We start from the raw sequence: 22,968 nt of genomic DNA, 5'->3' as shown, positions 1-22,968 counted from the left end.
TACAATTGAACTATGGCCCTAAATTAACACAGTTCGCCTCTTACACACTAGACAAACTCTAACACACAAGAGAAACATTCCACATAGGCAGATTTAGGTGTTCCTTAGTACACAGCTAGTGAGAGAAAACAAAAAGAAAGTCAAGATCAAAAAGCTTTTGGTCTGGTGGGCAAATGTACTGTAATATTTGTGTATTTTAAATGCAAATTTACTAGTTTACCTTGATGAAGCAGTGTAAATTACTGAACACATTTGTTCCTTTTTTTTTTTTTTTTTTGTTGCACCAAGTATATATTATATGGATATCTTACCGGGTTCCTCTCCACCACTTTAGGGTTGTTAACCACAAATATGAGGTTGATAAGAGTGAAGGCTGAGTTGAGCACATAGGAGCAGAAAAGATTCTTGTGTAAGGTTATCCTTTGGCAGCTTATACTCCTAACAGAAGAAAGACAAAAGTGAACTGTGCAATTAATTATGCATGATTCATAATAAAACAAAATATGATAGAAGCACTACACATCCACATAAATCTAGCTGCCTTACATTTAAGTTGTGTTTATGTATCTTATAGTTTTTTCATTTCGCTGCCTAACTTCAGAGCCTTTTGTGTATAAAGTTAATTACAGTATTAACTGTATTACACACTGTTCCAGTGTTAAATAGTGAATTTTCAAGGATGAACTATACTATTTTGGATTCAACCAGCAAACCAGCAAACCACAGGACTGCTCCTGGCCTCTCTTTGCCTAATGGGAATGTTAAATGCTGTCAGTGTTTTTTGTTTTTTTTTGTGTGTGTGTGCAATCTGCCATTATTATTTTAGGATTTTATTAGATGTAATGACTTGACCAATGTGACAAAAAAAAAAAAATTCAAACATAGAATTCATATTAAATATATTGTTAATGTCATTCCTGTTTAGTGCAGAATGTTCAGTTAATGAACATGATGCACTGTAGATTCAGTAGAAGAATGGTTCTGTTTACATTTTCTTGTGCAGATATAAAAACAGAGTAGAAATAATAAAAAGCTATTCAAGTGTTGAGTAAAAATTGAGTACACAGGGGCTCTTCAGTAATCATACACTGGAAGTTATTATTTTGTTCTTTTCAACTACTTTTCAACTTACTAAAATGTATTTTGTTAACAAATGATTAAGATGTTTTTTTTTCCCTAATTAGCAGAGGGGGAGTTTCTAAGATGTACAAGTTCAGTCTCCGGGAGACTGGTGAGTTGTTTCATATATATTTCAAAATAACAGCAAAATTAATGTATGGAAAAAGTATTTCAAAGATAAATTTAAAAATAAATTCTCCACATTAGCAGTTATGACTTTCACATAAGTTCACCCAAATGGGCCACAAACGCCACTGGGATCAACTGCCTGGTGTAATACTGTTCTTGAAAGACTGGCAAAACCTGAAGGAAAAGAGCACTCATTTTCCAAACTCACACTTTTCTAACCAACATTTCTTGGTGCTGTTTAGGGGCATAAATAAAACTGCTGTGTCATGTCAGATTCCTTCGTGAACACCACATCTGGATGCAATGGAGATTTATGGAAATTTATGGAGATCAAACAATAAATATCACAACCTGATCATAAAAGCAAACTGTTCTAACCATAAACATCCAGCATCATATTTTGAGTTCACATATTCATTACCATTTCACTTAACTTTTGTGATTTCATTTGTGTCATCGAATTCTTTCATGTTATAAACCAAGTACAATTTCTGAAAATGTAATGTCATAGCTAAGGCTGTACTTGTGTGTGAATGTATGAGTTGGAATTCATGGGCTAATAAACTGTGTGAGCTATTTTAACACCCCAAGCCCTGTATGTGGTGTTTAAATGGAGTTATGCAATAACTGACATTCAGGAGAAAGTCCATGCCTAGCTAACATCCTTTTACTACAACTTTTCCTCTTCCCTCTGAGCCAGCTTTCCCAACCATTCCTGTTTCACACACTACCTCCTCCCCATCACCTCACTGTTCTCTATGAGCCCATCACACCTCTCTGGGATCTACAGCAAAGCAAGAGCGGTTTGGCCTATTAGAGCACAGCAGAAGAGCAGCAGTCCAAGCTCTCACTGAGTTTGTTCAACCTCGAACAGCTCCACAATTATTCCTCATACCACAACAATCAGATGAAGGTGTGGGCTGTGCCCACAAATTACAGCTATAAATATGTCAAAGCACAGTGACATATTTACCTTATGGAGTATGACTATGGATTAATGCATTAAAATTATTCCATATTCACTCCATGTTTTCAAAAATGGATTCTTATTTTACCTAATTATAGTGTTTTTCAATTTATTCTACATCATTCAGTGATAAGATATTGTATGTGAACAAATTAGAGAAAAATGACTAAGTGTTTAAAAAAAACTGCGTTTGCTTTTGAAAGAGCAAGAGGTTCATTGAAACCCTGGCAAACAGAAATGCTCAGGTAATGAATATGAAACTGTGTGTGGTTTTGTGAATGTAAATCATTAGAATGTAGATATGAAATATTAATATCATTATAGTCCTGCCTGAAGGAAGTACTGGAGGTCCATTATCAGGACCCTCAATAGTCTTTGATGTGCTTGATGTTTGTAGCTTTCACTCAGCCCTTTGAAGTTGAAATCTAGTTATAATCCCTTGTTGACTCAAAAAGAGCTCTTTAAAATAAGCAAACAAATAAAGTTTAATGTCGACTGAAAGAATACAGCTGTACAGCTACATGCTGAACATGGCAAGCAAATGACCGATAGCCATCAAATGCTGCAGTCAGTACAGGGAGCTCTCCCTGTGACCTATTCTTATATGAATCCACCCATGGATTTGAGTTTGCTTCAGTGAACTTAGCATAGTTAGAGGGAAACCAAGTCAGCATGAAATGACCCTGACAAAAAAAAGAAAAAGAAAGAAAAAACCTGTCAAACGTTTAGGTGCCGTTTGGCTTACAACATAGACCTGGTTAGCCAGACTAATGAATATCAAGCATTAGCAGGGAATAAAACCTGAAAATGGAAAGCAGTGCTCTCAGATTATAGTCAAATGGGTTGAAAAAGACTAAAGAACATTTAATCTATCAAAGTGTAGTAAAACCTGCAGATCATATTTACAACTACTTTCACAAATGTTTGCTCTAGGAACTTCTGAAAAACATGACATCAGTCTTAGACTACCTTACAAAATATCGGCCTTTTCTAACTAAAAAGGTAGACTTACTGAATAGGTCTATACGTTGTGTGAAAAAAAGTAGGACAAAAATAGAAATAAGCAGTTCTTCTTGGCTTCACTGAGATAATCACCTCAGCCAGATTAGTTTTTCCCTTATTTAGAGCATAACACATTAACCCTCTGTGTGCTAATTGGATTGCTGTAGTCTCACAGTGCGAGTGGACCTTCACTAGAAACACATATCCATCTTTCCCTTTCATTTTGAACGGACCCTGCTGATGCACAGAGTGAATAATAGTACCCTAATAAATTGCTCTGAAAGGTCTGTGCAAGGACTCATCACTTAAGCAAATCTCACACACCTCACTGAACCCAACTCCATCATCATTAATAATGACAACTCTGACAGATAACAAATTACATTAGAACAGATGAAACACCATGAAATGCTGTTCCAATTCAGAATTGATCTTAGTGGGAAAAATAGCATAACATGCGGCATTGATTATTGTGAAGTCTGCAAAACACACCTTTTTGAAGCACATGCATTTATGTCATTTAGCTGACACTTTTATGCAAAGGGATTTACAATTATGACTGAGTACAATTTGAGAAATAGAGAGTTTAGGGCTTTGCACAGGCACCCAACAGTGGCAACTTGACAGCAGTGTGGCTTGAACTGGCAACCCTCTGACTACTAGGCAAGTACCTTTACTACTGAGTTTCCTCTGCCTTTAACTTACCTGAAGTAAAAGAATATAGCCAGAGAGATGAGCAGAGATGCACTAGATAAAGCGTGACCCACGAGAGCCATGTAGTACAGAATGTAAGCCATCTGAAAAATACACAGAACACTACTCATTCTGTTCACCAGACATGAACGGCCTCCTAGAGGAAGAGTTTAAGATTTTTTGTTTCAATTCAAAAGGGAAAAATTCTTATTTTTCCAAACACAACACTGAGCAGTAGGTACAAGGCCAAAGAAGACAAAATGACTTTGGAGTCATTTAAACTAGTAGCCCCCTACACTCCTTCTCTTGGCTATGCTTCTTCTCAAAAGCCCCACAGGTACACTCCTCCAGACTATTAATAGAATACAAAGGGAACCAAGTGTGTTTGCTTCCATCTGGTCTTAAACCATTGATGTTTAAATTTAGCAGATTTCTGGCTCTCCATATGTGACTTTCAGCCGTCTTTAGACGTATGCACATTTAGGAATATTTTTAATGAGAAGAAAGTGCAATGCAAACATTTCCTTCACAAACATTCACATTCACCTTATTCTGCGCTTTCACTTTATTAAAAAAATAAAAGTTGTCACAGGATTTTTTAAATAAAGTTACTTTATTTTTTATTTAGACTAGGGGATTTATAGTAAATTCTACTGATACACTCTTCACTCATTTCCTACCTTTAACTTGTCCTTAGTGTAGGCAATGCAGAGTGTGTAGTTGGACCAAGTCCTGTTTGTCTCAGGGTGGCGGAACCAGTTTCCAGTCACATCACAATATTTTGTGGCCTTTTCTAATAAAAATGAGAGAAGTTATCTGGCAATTATCCTTGGCTTTGTGAGAGATATAATTCCTGAAGACAAGTCTTAGAACTTTCTTTACAGAGAAACCTGACCACATAAACAAGAGATTTCTTTTCTCACATCAGATTAAACTATGATAGATTAAACTATGATAGACAGAATATAAGTAGATTGTTCTAGGGAAACAGGATACAAATTCTAACTGTGGTATCTTTCTTTCTCTTAGCTCTTACCTGTGGGGTCAAAGTCAGGGAAATAGTTGGGGCAATTCTGAACTGCATACGTTGCTGCAGGTGTGTCATCCCAGCACAGCCAGCCATCCCAAGTACGGTTACAGTATGGACCTGAAGTTTGCATAGAAACCATTCTGTATTATAGCCAAATATAAATACTATAGCTAGGTTTAGATCAATTCCATTTTAATTTAAGTAAATATAATTCAACACAGAAACTAATGTTTCTTTGAAGTACACTGAATTTTAGTGCATATAAACAGTACACTTAAACAGTACTACAGCATTTCACTACCTGATTTGTTGTACGGCAAGTCCCTGTTCATTTTTTCAAAACATTTATATTGACCATCGATTATTTTCTTCCTCTCTTCTACTTTCTGTGTGGCCACAGGACTGACCAAGGTCTCCACTGTGGAATCAGTCTCTAATTCTAAGACACCATAAGCCAGCCCCTTCTGTGAAAGGAAAAAGCCATTAGTATTGGCCACAGAAACAAAGAAAAACAATTAAATATCACCAAACTCTTTAGGAAAACTGACCACAATGACTGAAGCATTATATTACAATTACTACTTTTTGTAATTCAATGTATAAATTGGTGGACTACTTTGTAAGACAAGAACAGCTAGACTTTAAGTAGTAATTAATTTAAAAAGCTGGGAATAATTTAAAATGTTACCTTTAATTTGTCCTTTGACAGCCTGAGACAGTGGGACCAAGTTTTATTAACAGAGGGACTATCTGCCCAATTACCAGTTTCATCACAATATTTTGTTATTTTTTCTGCACAAGGGGAGAAAATGAAAATGCAGTCATTCATCTTATTGAGACTCCACCACAAAGCAGGCAGTGAGATCAATTAATGTATTAGTACAAATCATTACTGTTAGTCAATATATATAAATGACTAAGTAATCTGTTATGGACTATTTTTAAAAGAAGAGGGGCAATATTTCAATGTATCTCCTGTTTGGTCTTCTAATGTCCCTGTAATGTTTTTAATACAAGAAGACTGGAGCTGCTATATTTAAAACAAATTGTGATTTTAGGTACAGTACAGGGCTGCTTTAATTCAAATTATGTTATACATATAATGGAATATTTTTCTACAAGAAGAGGTTTCAAAGGCTGGTGTGCTGTTGTTACATGTCTTATATTATGCTCAATTACAGAATACCCCATCCTAAAGATGAGATTGTGGTTTAATTTCATTACATTCTAAGGAAAACAAACAACTGAATTTTTGGTTGTTTTATGTTGAGATATCATGTTAGGAGATAGATCAAGATGTTCTCACCAGCCTCTGTTAGCCACCATCAGCCAATTCATTGCTTTCAGCTCTCCAAATAAAGCCCATTCAAGCTTTCTCAGAAAAAAGATGGGAAAAAGATGTTTGTTCTTTTTCTTAAACAGAATTTCATGGAAGCTACCTGCCCTAGACTGGAGCTCCCATATTAATTCAGGTAGAATTTCAGAGGCTGATTGAGAACAGACTCTCAAACAAACCATCTGTCTAAGACAGTTTAATAATCTATAGGATCAAGTGGTCACATACTGAGAGGGTATTCAGATGGGCTGCGTGTTGAAAACTTTGTGAGTCTTACCTGAGGTGTCGAAAGCTGGGTAGGCTGGACAGCTCTGAGAAGAGTACGATCCAGCAGGCGTTTCATCCCAACACAGCCAGCCATCCCAGAACCTGCTGCAGTGGGAGCCTGGGAGACATGCAAAAGGAAAACAATTAACAAAAAGCTAAACAAAAGCACACATTCTTTCTCCAGCATCTGCATAACTTCACCACCAAATTCTCACTTCCTCCTAAATAAAGGTTCAGCTCATTAGCTTGAACAGAAGTGACAGCATCATGTATGCTACCTATTTCTAGCTCTCTGACACACGTCTGACATTTAACACAACGGGAGGGATATAAAAGCCCCACCGCCTGCCATTAAACTTTACCTGTTTTATTGTGAAGCACGTCTTTGCTCAACAGCTCCAAACATTTATACTGAGACTCGGTCATGATGTGCCTTTCTCCCTCCATCACCCCCATAGCAGGAGTGAGAGAGAACTCTGTGGTTGGGATGGCTTTAGGCTCAGCTGCCCCAACAGTAGTCACACTCTGTAAAAAGAGATGCACTTTTAAAATTAAGCATAGCTGATTATACGCTGGATTCATACTGACTATAGAAGATATCACAGCCATACCTGACACACAAAATAGGAAATAGTTTTGAAATACACATTAGTATAGCCACAAAATACACTCTTTCACAATGAGTTCTTTATGCACTAAAGGGAACATATGGCAATCGACTTTGAAATTTTGAGGCAACAATTTCTGTTTATAGGTAATTTCACACTTCAAAGCCACTTGAAAAGGATGGCTAAGTGTGATTGTAGAGATAATCATGTGGTGAGAATGCTAAAGCTCAACCTTGTGTGGTTCAGAGTGGTTTCAAATCCAGTCTGAACTCCTGTAAAGCAGGCATATAATACTGCTTCTGTGGAGAAAAATCAAGATTCAAACAGCATCTGCAGCTGCTATATCACTACTATGAGTCATCACACTTATAATACTGCAGAGAGACAAGAGGCAATTGAAAATAAACTGATATTTCCTCCTCTTAATCATCAAACTTTAATGAATTTCACATTAATTCACCACAAGGACTTGGAGGGCCTTCCCTGGAGGATGCACGTGTTGCAACAGGAAGAAAGACACTTGAGTGCAGTGTGTAGTTCTTACGTTACACATTATAACATGCATTTTAAACTGAAACACATCTGAGAGGCCTCTGATGTCCCATGTAGCAGTTTAGCAGCCGTACATATGATGTCACTCCAAACAGTGAAGTAAATGACGTCATACATACGACCACCAGGCCACCACCCACGTCACTTCAGAAATCTGTTTCCTCTGCAACCGAGCCTACTTCTCTTACCTATTCTGCTATTGTGGGCAAAAATTGTTTTAATGAAGTATATTTCCTGGCAGTTGTCACTTCACAATAAGCCATGAATAACAATTCCCATGAACATTTCATCAGATAATTTTTTTTGTTTTACATTTTAAGTTATAGCCCACCATGTGTATGCCCACTCATGTCTTCCAGGTCCTAAAACACCATTGTAGTTGCCAAAAGTAACAACTAAAATGGAAGCATAAGGCCAAGGGCACTTTTGCAAGTGGTTTTCATGAAATGATGTTTATGAGCTAGCAAACATTTAGACAACTGTTGAAAAAGCACTTTGTGAAAATTATGGCAAAAAAAGAACTAAGAGGGGGATTGTAAAAAGCTCAAGTTCACCCTTGATGCTAGAGTGTAAAACTAAGTGCTGAATTTAGTGGATTTAGCTTTTTGGAATTTCTTTCAGAATGTAGTGGAATTAAAAGTATTTCTAAAATAATAGTAGTTGTACTTGTCCAACTCTTAGTATGGGGAAAAGAGGGGTTTTTTGGCATCCGTCTTAACAGATGTGCAGAGCAGTATTTATCTTTAATTATAAATGGAAAAACTATTTCAGCCTGCAGGTATGTAAATGCAGTTTCAAGTAGTTTAAAGGGGACACATACCATAGACAGATGACAGTAACAGAAGCCCAATAAATAATTCTCACACCGACATAACAAACATGATAAGAAAAGCACACTAAGCATTGTGCAGTAAAATAGAAGAGGATAAGTAAATTCACTTGACATTTTGGGCGATTGTTTGCCTTCCTGGCAGATCACTGTATGTTAGGATGTCACAATGTGCTTATTGCACATGAAGGGCTTTACATACCTACCTTTCATGTTCCACACTAAACCTGCCTACATCAGCCTTGATGGCGAACAGCAGGCTATTCTGTTTGTAATTAAAGATATTTTTCTTTTCCCTCTCTCTCTCTCTCTCTCTCTCTCTCTCTCTCTCTCACTTTGCGACACCTCCTTTATCATTTTGAAACTGAACAATCTGAAGCAATTAGTCTATAGTACATTATTAAACTCCATCAAATTAATCTCTTTCCAGCCACTGATTTTCAAGAGTGAAAATGGAAGGAAAAAACTCTTCAAAATATAATTTATTAGTTTTACATATGCTGTAATTTAGCTTTAGCTTGAAAGGACGAATAAATCCAGGTAGGCTGGGCCTGAAGGATGTTAACTGTGTGAAAAAGAAAAAAATTACACAGCTAATGTGCATTGCTCACATATAGTACAAGCACCTACTGCATAGTAATTTTACAGCAAGTGAACACAATTAGTTTATATTAAACTGACAAAACAATGTCTTTCCATACTAACCAACACAAAAGACATCAGAAGCCAGGGGATCCCTTGCCAACTCATGCTCTCTGAATCCATCTTTATCTGAAAACACAAAAGGAGAATAGTAAAACAGCTGCTTCTGTAAACAATCTTAAAATAGCCAGAGGTGTGTGAAAGATGTTATATCCAGGCTTACATAAAATGCTGACATGTTTAGCTTTGGCTCAACACAACTTTCATCATTCCTCAATGTCATGGCTTTTGCCAAAGGGATTCCAATGTTGACTGTACAGAATTTAAAGAGAGAGAGTGGTGAGGGAATCAAAAATACTAGTCTAAGATTGTATATAGTAGTCTAAGATTGTTAAATGTAATTTGGGCTTTTGCCGGTTGCCTGTCAGACTGTTATTCCCCATTGGTCTCTGTATACATTCTCTGTGAATCCGCTTTTTGAGCCAATTTCAGTTTTGTGTAACCAGGCTACCCCTGCGCCTGTACGCTCTCTGCAGCTCAGACCCAGCAGGCAGCCGCAAGTCCTGAGGAAAAGCCTCTGATCCATTGGATCCGCTGTGACCTGAGCCAATAAGGCCCATAAACAGCAGCTGGACTCACTTGTTCTGCTGCTTGGGCTCACTGTGAGACCATGTGTTGTTATCCATAATATATTCTCCATCTTTACAATCACATGATTATTGCTATCACACCATCTTTGCTATCACACGATCTTTGCTATCGCACCATCTTTCCTATCACACGATCTTTGCTATCGCACCATTTTTGCTATCACGCAATCCTTGCTATTTGTAGATGAGATGACACACTTTGCAGTCTCTTTCAAACTTATGAACAAGAACTGTAAATGAAATGCTGGCATCCATGGGCATAAAAAGCCTGGATTTTAATTCTGACTAACACGACTTTTAGAAAGCAGTTCAGCACGTGGAATGTGTCTCTCACAGTGACAACTCTGTTGTTCCTGCAGTGACGTTGTTGTTTCTCTAGAATTAAAAGTAAATGAAAGGATACTTTTCAAAGGAGGTTCCAGCAGTGTCTGAGTGTCTTAAAAAACGAGACAGGGTGAAACATACCACCCCTTATATTTAACGTGAAACAGAGAACAGGCTTCTTGGCTGGCTAAGCACAGAGGAAGCAGTACAAAATGCCAACCTCCACCACTCAGCAGGTCCAACGAAGCTGTCAATCATATCAAATAGCTGTGCACAGAGGCAAATGAGGCCCAGTGTATCAGATACACCTTACCTGAATGGCACAAGGTTTAGAAAGTGGAGAGAAAATGGTTGTCAAGTCAGTATTTGACTCACCTTTTATTTACAGGACTCCCAAGTTCTTTGTTGTCTACAAATGTCTGATCCACTGTGCTATGCTACACTTTTTTAAGTGCACTTCTTAGTTTAAGTAGACTCTTGTGTTTCTGAGACCATTTAATCATATCCCTGTCTATGAAGGTTATTCATTAATGTTAAGCAGTGTTTTTTTTAACATGCCCTGTAAATTACATCGTGCTTTAATGATTTCAGTGTTAAAGCCTGATAAACGCAGTGGGTCTGGCAGCAGAGACAGGGCTAGACTAAAGACACACAAACAAATGAAAAGCACACCGGGAGCAGGAAGGCTCCTGTAGGTCATTTGAACCTTCCCAGTCTTTTTGTTTCTGCTTGCCCTGTTCATTTTAGCCTGTAGTTCAGGATGGGACCTTTTTAGGTGAACACTGATGCTCTTTATTACAATGTCCTTGGGGGAGGAGAAATGGCAGTATAGCTTGCATCCGTATAATTTGCAATTTATGAAAATGAGGCATAAATGAATTGCAAGACATTAAAAGCAGCATTAATGCACCAAAGCAGAGAGCCCAAGCAATAAGTTTTATCAGGAAATGATGCATCTTCCCAAGTCAAAAGCACTATGCCAAAACCATAAACATCAACAACAGCATGCTGTCTTCACGCTTTTTCATCTAGCACATGCATGCTACTTCATATTCCTAATGTGCATTTTCTACCTGGATAAAACTGCCCTTCCAAAAAGCACCATCATGGATGCTACATAGTGGAATGTGATACCTTGTTGGGAGTGTTCATGAAAAGCTTTGCCTCTCCACCCATTAGTGATGCTGCTTCAGTCCCAAAAAAGTGAGGTTACAGTATAACATCTAGTCATTAGCTGCCTTTAACAGATACATCATGTATATAGCCCAAAAATGGACCCAAACAATCTCAACAAGTGGACAGAAAAATGAACTCAATGGAGTGTAATTCAGCAGCCACTTAAAAAAGCCCAATTACTACACAGGCAATGTTTCACTTTCCCACCAAGGCCCCACCTGAGGGATGGACATCCTCAGCAGTAATGCAGATCAAGTGCAGGCTCATTCAGCATTAGTGCAGAGATGAGCCACTTCTAGTGGCTTTCCAGGACCTTTTGAGCTTCACTTTGTGGCAGCACTCCCATTGGGCTTTTCGGATAGAATGGCTTCTACTTTTGGATCAGCCCATGTCTCTGTCAGATGAGTTTAGCTCATGGAACTAAGTGGAGATGTAGAGAACTGAGGGCTAACTGCTCGAACCTTTCAATGGCAGCTATTGGAATTTCACATTTCCTGTAGCCTTTCTAGCCTAGAATGTGACACATGATTGACTAGTTGTCAAGTTTTCCCATTAAACAAAGGCCAGCTATTTCTTGGGTTTCAATGGCCTAGGGTTAATCTGGGACTGTCTGCATGCTGAGTTATCCAAAATGCATTTCTTGTGACTAATTTTCCTTCATCACTGCTAGCACACCTTCAGGCCTCTTTTGAGTATTGTGTCAGCTTCATTTAAAGTGATGAGGAATTCTATCATCAAGCTGTCCACCATCCATTTTGATCCACAATGGATATTCACATCGCCTATTAGCTGATGTCAGATACAATTTGACAAAGATTTCCAGAAACTGATGCTGAATCTGAGACTGAATCATCATTTTTCAGACACAGGCATGAAGCAGGGAGACTCTTATTAAACCTGGCTGACATTGCTCTATCTTATAAAGAAAAGGGGACAGTTGTTTGTTCATGTTCATACAGTGAATTTCTGTGTCTTATTTTGGCTCAGTGACAATGAAACTAACTTTGGAATCTAATTTAAGGCCAAATTCATATCAGATTATCCCTTTTTAAACATAGTCCTACCATTTAACGTGACAAGAAGTAATTGTCTTTTTGGCTATTACAGAAATCAGAAGTCATAGTTGTAGGTCACTTGAAAGTTACAGCCAAAATAAACAGAACTGTTTGAGACATTGTTAGGAAAAAACAATGTACTGTTCAGTTTCCAAACTACAAGGAAGATTACAATATTGGACTGCAAAGATTAGAAGAAAAGATGTTGAATATATCAAGAATACTATCCAGGGTACAGGTATGGATGAAGACATAAAGTTTTTGCCACAAGATGAAAACCACTGGACAGACAGGCTCACTTATGACAGAAAGGCCGGATTACTGTTTGCTGAAAAGTACATTAGTCTCTGAAGCTCTAGGACAAAGTCTTATGGACAAATGGACAGATGTGATAAAGATTAACCTGTACCAAAATGATATAATAAGGAATGTGATGAGAGAAAAATGGAACGTTACATGATCCAAAGCATATTACCTCATCTGTGGGGAAACGATGCATTGTATAGTGTGCCGTATTCAACATATCTAGATTTCTAGTTTTGGTAATTTAATATGCTTGCTCCAACATTTTTTATGTAAATTGGCACTGTATTATCATATGTTTTATAATGTTATAGAACAAATAATTATTGCTCAGTGTTCTCATATACTTGGTCTATAGTATAAATTATCTTGCTGAAACTTTTATGTTCGGTCTTACTCCATCTCTTGCACACTTGCCCCTAAGATAACCCCTAAAGTATAATCTATTTCAGGGAAAAGCCTGCACCTCTCTGCTATGCCAGGTCTGCTTTAATGGAACCTGCCTCCTCTCACTGCCTTCCGATTCACAACCCTGTTCTTCCTCTGCAAACAGAGCCGTCTGCCTGGATGGGTTGCTTTTGTATCTAATCTGTCTCAGCCGGTCCAGCCGGGCCCGAGCCGGCCAGGAGCCACATGTGCAGCAGTTGCACTCAGCTCACACTGCAGTGCATCCTGCACTTTGCCTCTGATTGAAGGAGAAGAATAGGAAGCAGGGAAAAGGAAAACGAGGCGTGACGGCTGTTAAATAAGAAACGGGACCTGCTCCATGATGCCAGTGTCCTCTCTGCTTTATGAAGCAGACTGATGGCCTCTGATTAAAATACAGAAAAAAACAGCAGCCAAAGCTTCAGTTAGAGGGTACTAATCTTTAAGAACCTCTACAGAATCTGAAGGGCTTTAACAACCCCAGTTGAACAGAAACACATGCTATAATATGGACTTGTAAGACAGATTGGGACTTTTTATTGGTCAAGGATGGCTTGTAAAGAATGTAGAATAAGCTCATTTTTTACACTTAGGGGTTTAATACATTCATTTATAACATTTTTTGCTGTTCCTTTAGTTGAGCACAGCCAACAGCCTTTGTGTAAGTCATTTCAAAAAGGTCATGTATATATTCGAGATTCCATCTTGAATATATATCTACTGAGCAACAATAAATATGAGGTGAGCAGGTATGAAATTTCATCATACTGCATTTCCCTATCCCTGTGGATCTGCTAAAATGAATATGAAAGAAAGAAAATAATAATGATGAATTTGAATGAAAAATTATGCCTGACTAATGCACAGTATTTCTGTTGGTTTTTTTTCTTCTCTTATTTCACTTCCTGCATGCTCCTGATCCATGTTTGTCACTAAATGAACGATAAACACACTGCTTAAACAGGACTAGACATGTTAGCCACAATTCTATAGCATGTTACCTATTCTCATAGTTTTGTCACATGCGCAATCTTGCAGTATTGGAGTTTGATGATGGTGGCTATTTAATATATCACATAGAGTGTCCGAAATGCTTATCAGTGTTCCTAAAGTGTGCAACTGCAATGAGACACAGATTACAGTACATAGTGAATGGCTGAATACTGACCAATGGGATTGGAACTGATTGAATACTGACCAGTGAGCAGGAACTGATTGAAAAAAAAGATGCTTCCAGATATCTAAACAAAGAAGCCCAGCACCAGAAAAGGAAGTCTGTTGTACACTTAGTGTGGCGTCAGGGGTGCAGAAATAGTGGCAAAACTATAGTGGGAAGACAGCTGCTACTTTGATGTCAGCTTGGAACATCATAACAAATAGATTTCATAATCAAATATATGTAAACAAATTTCACGCAGCGATGTGATGAATGTTAGAAGCAGAAATGCCGAACCAAGCAGCTCCAGTAACAACTCTGAAGTGTCAAAAAGTGGAATAGTGAAATCCTGCAGTGTGAGCAGTATGTTCCACTGCATGAAATGGTTTAATGTAAAAAATGTTGCTATCGGCAACCTCCTTCATAATTATTCTGTTCATACACACTCTGAAAATTGAAGTTCTGAAAGCTTTCATAAATTTAGAACTAAGAATGTCTTGGATATGACTTATTCTTCACATTCTTCCATAGTCAACTGGTTTGAATCCAAACAGCACTTTTTATGGTGACACTGAATCATTGTTTCAACAGAAATCACTGTCCAGGTTTTTCACTCTATCCAGATGATATTATTAGTTTTTAAGTGCATTGCATCATTTTAAAAGGGACTATGAAGCAAAATTGCACCTCCTGCAGGCTTCCAGCAGGTTCTAAATCCTTTTTAAAATTGCACAAAATACACCAAATTAATGCCATTTATCCACAACACCCATTATTAAAATAAAATATGATGTTAAATCATATAAAAATATAATGCACAATTACAACAGGAAGAAAAACTTTCCACAGCAGTGTAGTCCTGTCCCCTACAGATTTCCCATTTTAAGGGTGATTGTCAGAGGAGACTGAGAAGGTTACATGTAATTACAGTGACCTTGTCTGCTATTCATTTGTGCTTTTGGAGAGTGCTAATCGTAGATGGGTCAGGAAAGCTGAGATCCTTTCTGACATAACAGAGCCTGAGTATATCCTTAATCTTCAGCAAAAAGGAGCAGATGATAGGGAAGTAATATCTTCAGTGCTAGTCACCTGGTCTTATTTAGTAAGCACGTGAATGCTGGCTCCCTCATCCTGACTTCATCCTCATTATCAGCAAGCCTTTACTGCTGATTTACTGCTCATCTCCATCCAGAACTTTTATTCTGCTGTGAAAAAATACACATGCAACATTTTTATAACAACCTGCCATAACTGATGGCAGCTTAATCACTAGGTAATAGATGTCCATTACTGTAATGATAATATGATTATTTTATAGTCATCACTAAATGCTTTATTTTGTAATATTTATAGCCATCCACCATACTGAGAAATGTTGGGGTTTCATAAGACTTTTTTGCCACCTATGGAATCTCATCCCTAAGTAAACATGTATTGCTTTTACTATAATAAATCTGAGGCAAAAAACTAGAGAAAAAAATGTAAATGTTCATGTGTAACAAGGGAGCACAGTAATGAACTCTGGGATAGCAGATTTAATAGCAAGCTCTAGACTTATTTAGAAACCTTTAACAACAGTAGTGAGTCAGACGGGCTGTTAGAGATGAATCAGGAGAATAATCCAGTGCACAGTCCACTTCTGAATCACGATGCATTAACATTTCACTACATTTAAAGATATGAACTTCACTCCTATAAAGTTTAAATTATTTTCTAGTTTTTTAGAATTCACCTGAGTTCGTTACATGATTGTTGTAACCGAACACAACAGCCAACCAAAGATGTCAGCACATATCACATGATGCAAAACGAATAATAAAACAACCCATAATGCATCTAGGCATGTAATTACATTGTGTATGGTATTTCTGGCAATAAGCAGCAGAGCACTCAATGCAAACATGATCGTTATCACAAGAAATATTTTCAGTACTGTGTGCTCATGCTGTGAGCCAATGTCACTGGATACTCTGTTCTTCTTTCCACTTTTTCTCACAAATGAACTTTGTACTAATTAAATGAATTTTGTACTTATTAAATCTGTCTAGCTCATAAATATGGATTTACTTCCCCACTGTCTCAAAAATGTTGTTAACTTGCATTTGCCCTGAGTGAACCATCATGCAAACATGTGAATAGATGAGAGAGAAACTTAAAAAATAAACACCATTTTTAAATGGTCTGATATTTCCCTGTTTCCTACTGTTTTATTTTTTTAATTTGACACCAATTTGTGTCTCTATTAGTCTGCACATTTTATGGAATTAGACCTGAAGTTTAGGAGAAAGAGATGGCCTGAATTTGCCCCATCCTGGCCACTAATGTTCTCTGTAATGAGCTTATGCACCTCTTCATCTCCACTCCACTGACTGAGTGGGGCACTGAAGTAAATGGTGCTATATACAGGTAGGGCAGGAGTGTCTGTAGAAAAGAAAATTGTGAAAGGACCTTCTTTCTGGACAGAAATCTGATTTAATCAAAATACGACATTTCAGGTTTATGAGAAACCTTGGAAACAAATAATTAAACTATAAATAAATAAATAAATAAATATATATATATATATATATATATATATATATATATATATATATATATATATATATATAAAAGCTTATAGAAGCATATGAGAACATAAAAGAATGACAGGGGTGTATTTGGTTAATGGGGAATGAACGTTACAGCTATAAATCAGCCAGGGAGGCAGACAAAACCAAAACAGCTCCCCTGGGGCAGACACAGGAAAAGCTGTAAGCAGTCACTGCGGGCTCATGGGGAAATAAGCTCTAAACATGTTTAGGGGATAAGGCTTTTCCCCCTCTTTTTCCAGGCTGCAAACGTATCTTCCACGTCTGGAAAATCACCACAAGATGATACTGATGTTCCAGGCTGTATTAGGGGTTCTTAGTCAGAAAAACAATTTGAAAGTTTATCTTCACCTAGTGTTTTATTATACACAGGAACTGAATGAATTAGGAGTCATACAACTTTGATTTTTTTAAAACATGCATTTTTATGACTTTTTATTAAGTGCCATAGAGGAAAGGGAGTAAATACCTGCAAAATACCATTTTTAAAGCAAATCAGGTGTGCATAGTGCTGTAAAACATGTGTAACAGACAGGAGAGTGTGTGACAATCTTATAGATATAAGCAGAATAAAGGGGATGGGCTGTCCAGACTTGTGAGAAACAGAGCAGCTATCAGCCCAACATTCGGTTGGATTGCATGTATCAGCTCAACCGCACTGCGTTTACTGCTTGGCTAGATCTGTTCACGCTGTCACAAAATCTGGTTAGTCTCTAGCAGGGGAACACTAAAAGAAAAATCTCCCTCACTGACATTCATCATTAATCATCATTTATCATTAACATTAAAAATTGTTATACACATGTATTATTAATATGAAGGATCTCTTCACTGAAATCCTTGTTTAAAAGTTGTTTTACACATTCATTTTTGTTACTGTATTTACTTATCCCTGCCTCACTTACCTACTAGCAATGACAGAAACAGGAATGGGTGAAGGTTTAATGCAAGTAAAACATAATACTGATTCCGACTGATTGAATATTATTATTAACAAATACATTGTAAAGAGCAAGTTGCATTACATATCCCAGCATATATGCAGAACCAGCTTTATAAAGAAACAGCCTGCATTGTCAGGATTTGAGTAGCCTAATTTATTATTTAATCCAGTAAGGTGCAGCAGATTGGATACTTTACATGGAGAGAGAGAGAGAGAGAGAGAGAGAGAGAGAGAGAGAGAGAGAAGAAAAAAGAAAGAGAGATTTCTCCAAAACTAACTACTCAGTTCAACAGCTCTGCCCCAGCTGCCCCAGCTGCACTCTAACTGTCCTCCACCACTGACTAAAGTTCACCACCTACTCGTATTACACCCACCTGATAACAGTCATGTTTCCAGATGAACACGACATTTTGGACAGATGTTCTTCATCACCTGCATCAGTTGTGCACTTTGGTTTGTCTGAAACATCCTGTTTCTCTGGATCCTTGTGTACTTCACTGCAATTTTGACATTTGGACAATTTTCGGTTCAGCTTTTATATATATATATATATATATATATATATATATATATATATATATATATATATATATATATATATATATATATATATATATATACACACACACACACACACACACACACACACACACACACACACACACACACACACACACACACACACACAGTATATATACAGTTCATTATTTGTATTATTAAATTTGTGGAAATTCATTATTTGTATTAATATATTTCTCATAATAAAGTTATAATTTTAAGTTGATCAAACAAATAAAACTTTGGTCATTTGTAGCTTTGGTCATTAGGAGATGTTTACTGAGAAAGCATGTTTATCTGTACCAGCAAGAAAGTTTTAAAGAAGCACATTTTGTAAAGTATGTATCAGATCTAGCAGTTCTACTGATGGAGTACTATTTGGCCAACTGCTCTGGCAGTAGTTGTTATTGAACTAAAAACAACAAAATAGTCCTCCTTATTAATTACACTAATATAAGAAAACGTTTCTGCTGTTGGCCACATGTTATACCACATTTGTACTCACTCACACCATCAACATGGTGCATTTCCAACCTATGAATCAATGAGATTTTTTTCATGCTGTAAATGTATAGACCTTATTATAGAGCCTGGCCAAAACAAGCAGCAGCTTAGTTCAGAACCTGCCATTCAAAAAACAACTCCCCTCACCACACAGACATCACCCCTGCCATCTAGCTGCCACCACTGGGACCATGGGTATGGCAACCCTGTGTTTGTGCCACAGTAGCCCACAGAATGTGGCTGTATTCAAAGTGAACAGTGAATACACAAACAGTAAGAGAGTTGCTATGTCCATGGGAAACCTGTAAAGGTTAGATTTCAGTTCTTTGAGGATTGCCCAAGGACACACAGGGAGGTTCAAATATTAATTATATCGCCAAGTTTCTATATGTACTGATGTTTTACTTTCATTTAAACAGAATAACACTCCATCCTACCCTGCTATACCAGTCACATAAGGACCATTTATTTTAGATTTTAGCACTATATGAACAACACCAGAATAAGAGCATGAAGTTTGGTAGAGATACTGCTTACATATATTTTGGCTTTGGTTGTACTAGACTGATGTTCAAAGGTATCTGCTATTACATACATGCCCATAACTCCTAGGAAGAAGAGTTAAAAACTCCCTGCACTCCTGCAGTATTCTTTCAGTGCTCTGTAGTTCACCTAGTTCATGCTATTTATTTATGCAAACTTGCAAAATGGCTAAACCCATCTTTTAATGCAGCAGCCAGAATATTTTCAGTTTACTTGTATTTGCTATTTATTGTGCATAGGCTACTTCTAACTAAATGATACATATTTATGTTTCATTCTAACTAAATTAAATGCTTATGTGATTAGCAATTTAACTGAAATAAAAGAAACACTTGCGATTTCTAAATGTTACTACCATGTTGAAAGAGCTCCCATTTAAGAAAAGCACATAAGTTTTTTCATCTTTTATCATTAGCTGACAAACTCATTTTGCTGATTTAACTGTCATTTTACTGATCGCACATGTGCTCTTGGCCAGCAGAGACAATGTGCTTTTGCATTAATCCCACTGGCAGCCTAACAAACATTTGGAGTACTGGAGTGGCCTAGGCAGGTAAGAGCCCTGTTATTAATGAATTAGTGAGCAAATGAGGCGTACATATCAGAAAGACTTTTCATTTCATTTCATACAGTAAGGCTAAATTAATACAGCATGTATCAATCCAGTAAAACGAAATCTATTGTTATGATCTATTGCTTACAGTATGATCTATACTTACAGTAATAATACTAGCCTTTTTTTTTTTTTAGAAAGTTGTAATCCTAATGACAGTACATTTAAGATGTTTTTGTTGCTGACTAATTTCATTGTAAAGCTTAATTCATGGGTATAGTTTTTATTTAATCACTGATCAGTTTATGAAAAATGTAACCGTATTACATAATAATACAATCCTTTATTTCCCCACTGTTTAAAAAGGAAGTCTGAAGCCAGGAAAGTCATGGTGGCTACACGAGAGAGGTCCACTACAGAGCGTCACTGTCTTGGCATATGGGAATGCTGCTCAGTAGAAAAGCCAAATAGTAGCAGCTGATTTTTAATCATAAAACAAGGGTTTATGAGACGACCAACTAAAAATGCTTGCCAGGCTTGGCTTTTAGTGGAAGGTTAACATACTTTTAGAACACAGCTATAATAAAAAACAAGTATGCCAAGAAAGGAGAAAGAAGATCAAGGTAGGAGAATATATATATATATATATATATATATATATATATATATATATATATATATATATATATATATATATATATATATATATATATCTATCTCCCTGGATGCTAGTTAAAAGTCAGGTTTACACTTGACATATATATGGCTCAGTAAAGGTATCTTTATACTATGATAATCCAAATGGTGTCATATAATTCAAGCCTTTGAAAAACACATTTTAGAGTGCAAAAAAAGCATGCACATTTTTCTTGTGTGTGCTTTCAATTACAGCAGGCAGTGATAGACAGTGGCTGTCTATCCCCCCCGCACACACACACACACACACACACACACACTCCTAATCACCAAGTCTCACTCTCCTTTCTAATATTCAGTTAATAAATGGCAACATTATTGCAATGTCCTATTGAAATGAACTCATTTATATCAGAGATTGTGTTTCTCTCTCTTTCATAAAACATGGACTTTTTATTAAATGTAACAAAGTACTAATTTACCTTTTTATATCCCTTAAACTATATTCTGAATGCCATATTTAAAAATAAGGCTTTAACAGCATTCAAATAAAAATAAGCAATATATACCCCAAATGCACACTTTTTCAGATAACAAACATTCCAATCTTGGGTTAAATGTACAGACAGTTAGCAAAGCAAATAAATATCATAACTGGATAATAATAAATCTTGCAGAGTTAGGCAATTTGGATTTCAACTTGTCTATATATGTCTACTGACACACAGATGACAGATTCTTAATATGCATCTTAATACAAACAGAAAGAGAAAATCATTATAGCAATCCCCTTAGACAAATCCCTTCAACCTTACTACTCCACAGGTTACACTAATTATTAATGGTCCAGTGCAATCACTGTACTACACATATTTGAGGGCCTCACATTTAGACCATTAGATGTTTAATTAGGCATGTTGCATTCTCTACAACCTAACAGGAGGCCTCTGAATGGGAGCATAAACAGCTTCCATGAGACATTTCAGTGTTACACTAGAGTGCTACAAGCTTTACAACTACTATGCCCATCTGGACTCTGGTTAAAATAGTTTTTAAAATGTACACAATTGATCTTAGTGAATCTGTCATAAGATGAATAATCCTAAAATATAGGCTATTTGACTTTACACACACACAAACACACACACACACACACACACACACACACACACACACACACACACACACACACACACACACACACACACTATTGATTGTACTTTATGTAACCTCTCCTGGATGGTGCTATTGTCAGCCCTGGGGTCCATATTTAATACCAGTAAAGTGATCCACTGTGTTTTTAGGACAATCAATGGGATCAAACATGAGAAAGGCCTGAGCAGCTATCATAAAGACGCTTATATAAATACTGAAACTGCACTTCCAAGATTTTACGCAGACTTTCTGTCAGGGTAATAAGGAAAATTATCTATCACCCCCAACAACCCCACCCCCATAACCCCACACTCACAACAACACACAAATACATCCAATATCTTCACCCTCCCCTGAAAGTTTTACATTTGGGAAATAAATCTTAAAAACTTTAGTCTCTATTTTTTTTATATAATATTTTTGACACAAAATTCCCAACATGATTTCTCTATCCTTTTTTCTGAATTAATTGTACCTGCCAATTTAACACAAATCTGTCAAACAGTTGGGTTGATTGTTAGCTGAAATATATAATCTAAAATGCTTTGCTATTCTGAGGTCAGAAATAACAATCAGGAATTGAAAATCAATTCAGTTCAACATGAACACTTAATAGAGGCTATTACTCAATGCACAGAAAAGACTGACAGCATCTCTACAAAGGCTGCAGCAACTGCAAAAGTCAACTGTCATAATCTGTTGGTTTAGATATGAAAATGCAAAAAGGACTGCAAAGGGGAATATTAGGTCAAAATGCTAGAGATAGAGAATGCCCTATCTGCTACCAAGTATCAGTTGCATTGAACTGTGCTTCCCAGCAACCATTATAATTCCTTTTCCTGTGCAGCAAAGCCAAGAGAAACATTCTTTCCTCCTTGCCACCATGAAAGTTAAGGTTAGATTTGACATAAGCTCAGGTGTTGTGGAGCAATTAATTCCTCTGTCCATTACTTTAAAAAGGCTACCTTGCAATGAACACCTTCACGTCTATGCAAAGGAAGCAAATAAGAGTGCTGTCTATATCATTACTTCAGGAAATGCAATCATCTACTAGTAGTGAGACATCCAGCAGTGGCCTGAGGAAACAGGCCTGTGTGATCCTATTACACTGAGAGATGGATTTAAGCTAAAAAAGCAGCCATGTATTACCTTGTCCCTCCACCCGCCTGTGTACCAGTACATGAAGCCAATCAAGAAAACAGAAACAACCAAATAGCCTGCAAA

The 22,968-nt window shown here is 37.0% G+C and overlaps 1 protein-coding gene across 5 annotated transcripts in view; it reads right to left on the bottom strand.

Moving 5' to 3' along the window:
• The window catches only part of calcr (calcitonin receptor), a 33,203-nt gene that overhangs the window by 6,864 nt on the left and 3,371 nt on the right, over nt 1–22,968 (bottom strand). For 2 of the 5 annotated variants that reach the window (XM_081701598.1, XM_081701612.1), the window contains 10 exons: nt 18,170–18,327; nt 9,238–9,303; nt 6,906–7,068; nt 6,554–6,661; nt 5,629–5,732; nt 5,242–5,404; nt 4,947–5,057; nt 4,591–4,703; nt 3,923–4,014; nt 312–438 (listed from right to left, as the gene is read on the bottom strand). In XM_081701598.1, the coding sequence (XP_081557724.1) occupies nt 312–438; nt 3,923–4,014; nt 4,591–4,703; nt 4,947–5,057; nt 5,242–5,404; nt 5,629–5,732; nt 6,554–6,661; nt 6,906–7,068; nt 9,238–9,297 (1,041 nt within the window). In that variant the 5' untranslated portion in view covers nt 9,298–9,303; nt 18,170–18,327. Of the gene's footprint in view, nt 1–311; nt 439–3,922; nt 4,015–4,590; nt 4,704–4,946; nt 5,058–5,241; nt 5,405–5,628; nt 5,733–6,246; nt 6,514–6,553; nt 6,662–6,905; nt 7,069–9,237; nt 9,304–18,169; nt 18,328–22,968 lie in introns of those variants that run through there. The other 3 variants (XM_081701606.1, XM_035528880.2, XM_081701618.1) reach the window with 3 other exon arrangements.

Source organism: Electrophorus electricus, chromosome 2 (assembly GCF_041902795.1).
Source record: "Electrophorus electricus isolate QZ-2024a chromosome 2, ASM4190279v1, whole genome shotgun sequence".
In the NCBI taxonomy this organism is placed as follows: domain Eukaryota; kingdom Metazoa; phylum Chordata; class Actinopteri; order Gymnotiformes; family Gymnotidae; genus Electrophorus; species Electrophorus electricus.
The sequence above is the reverse complement of the archived record's forward strand: the minus strand, read 5'-3'. Positions and strand labels throughout refer to the sequence as shown.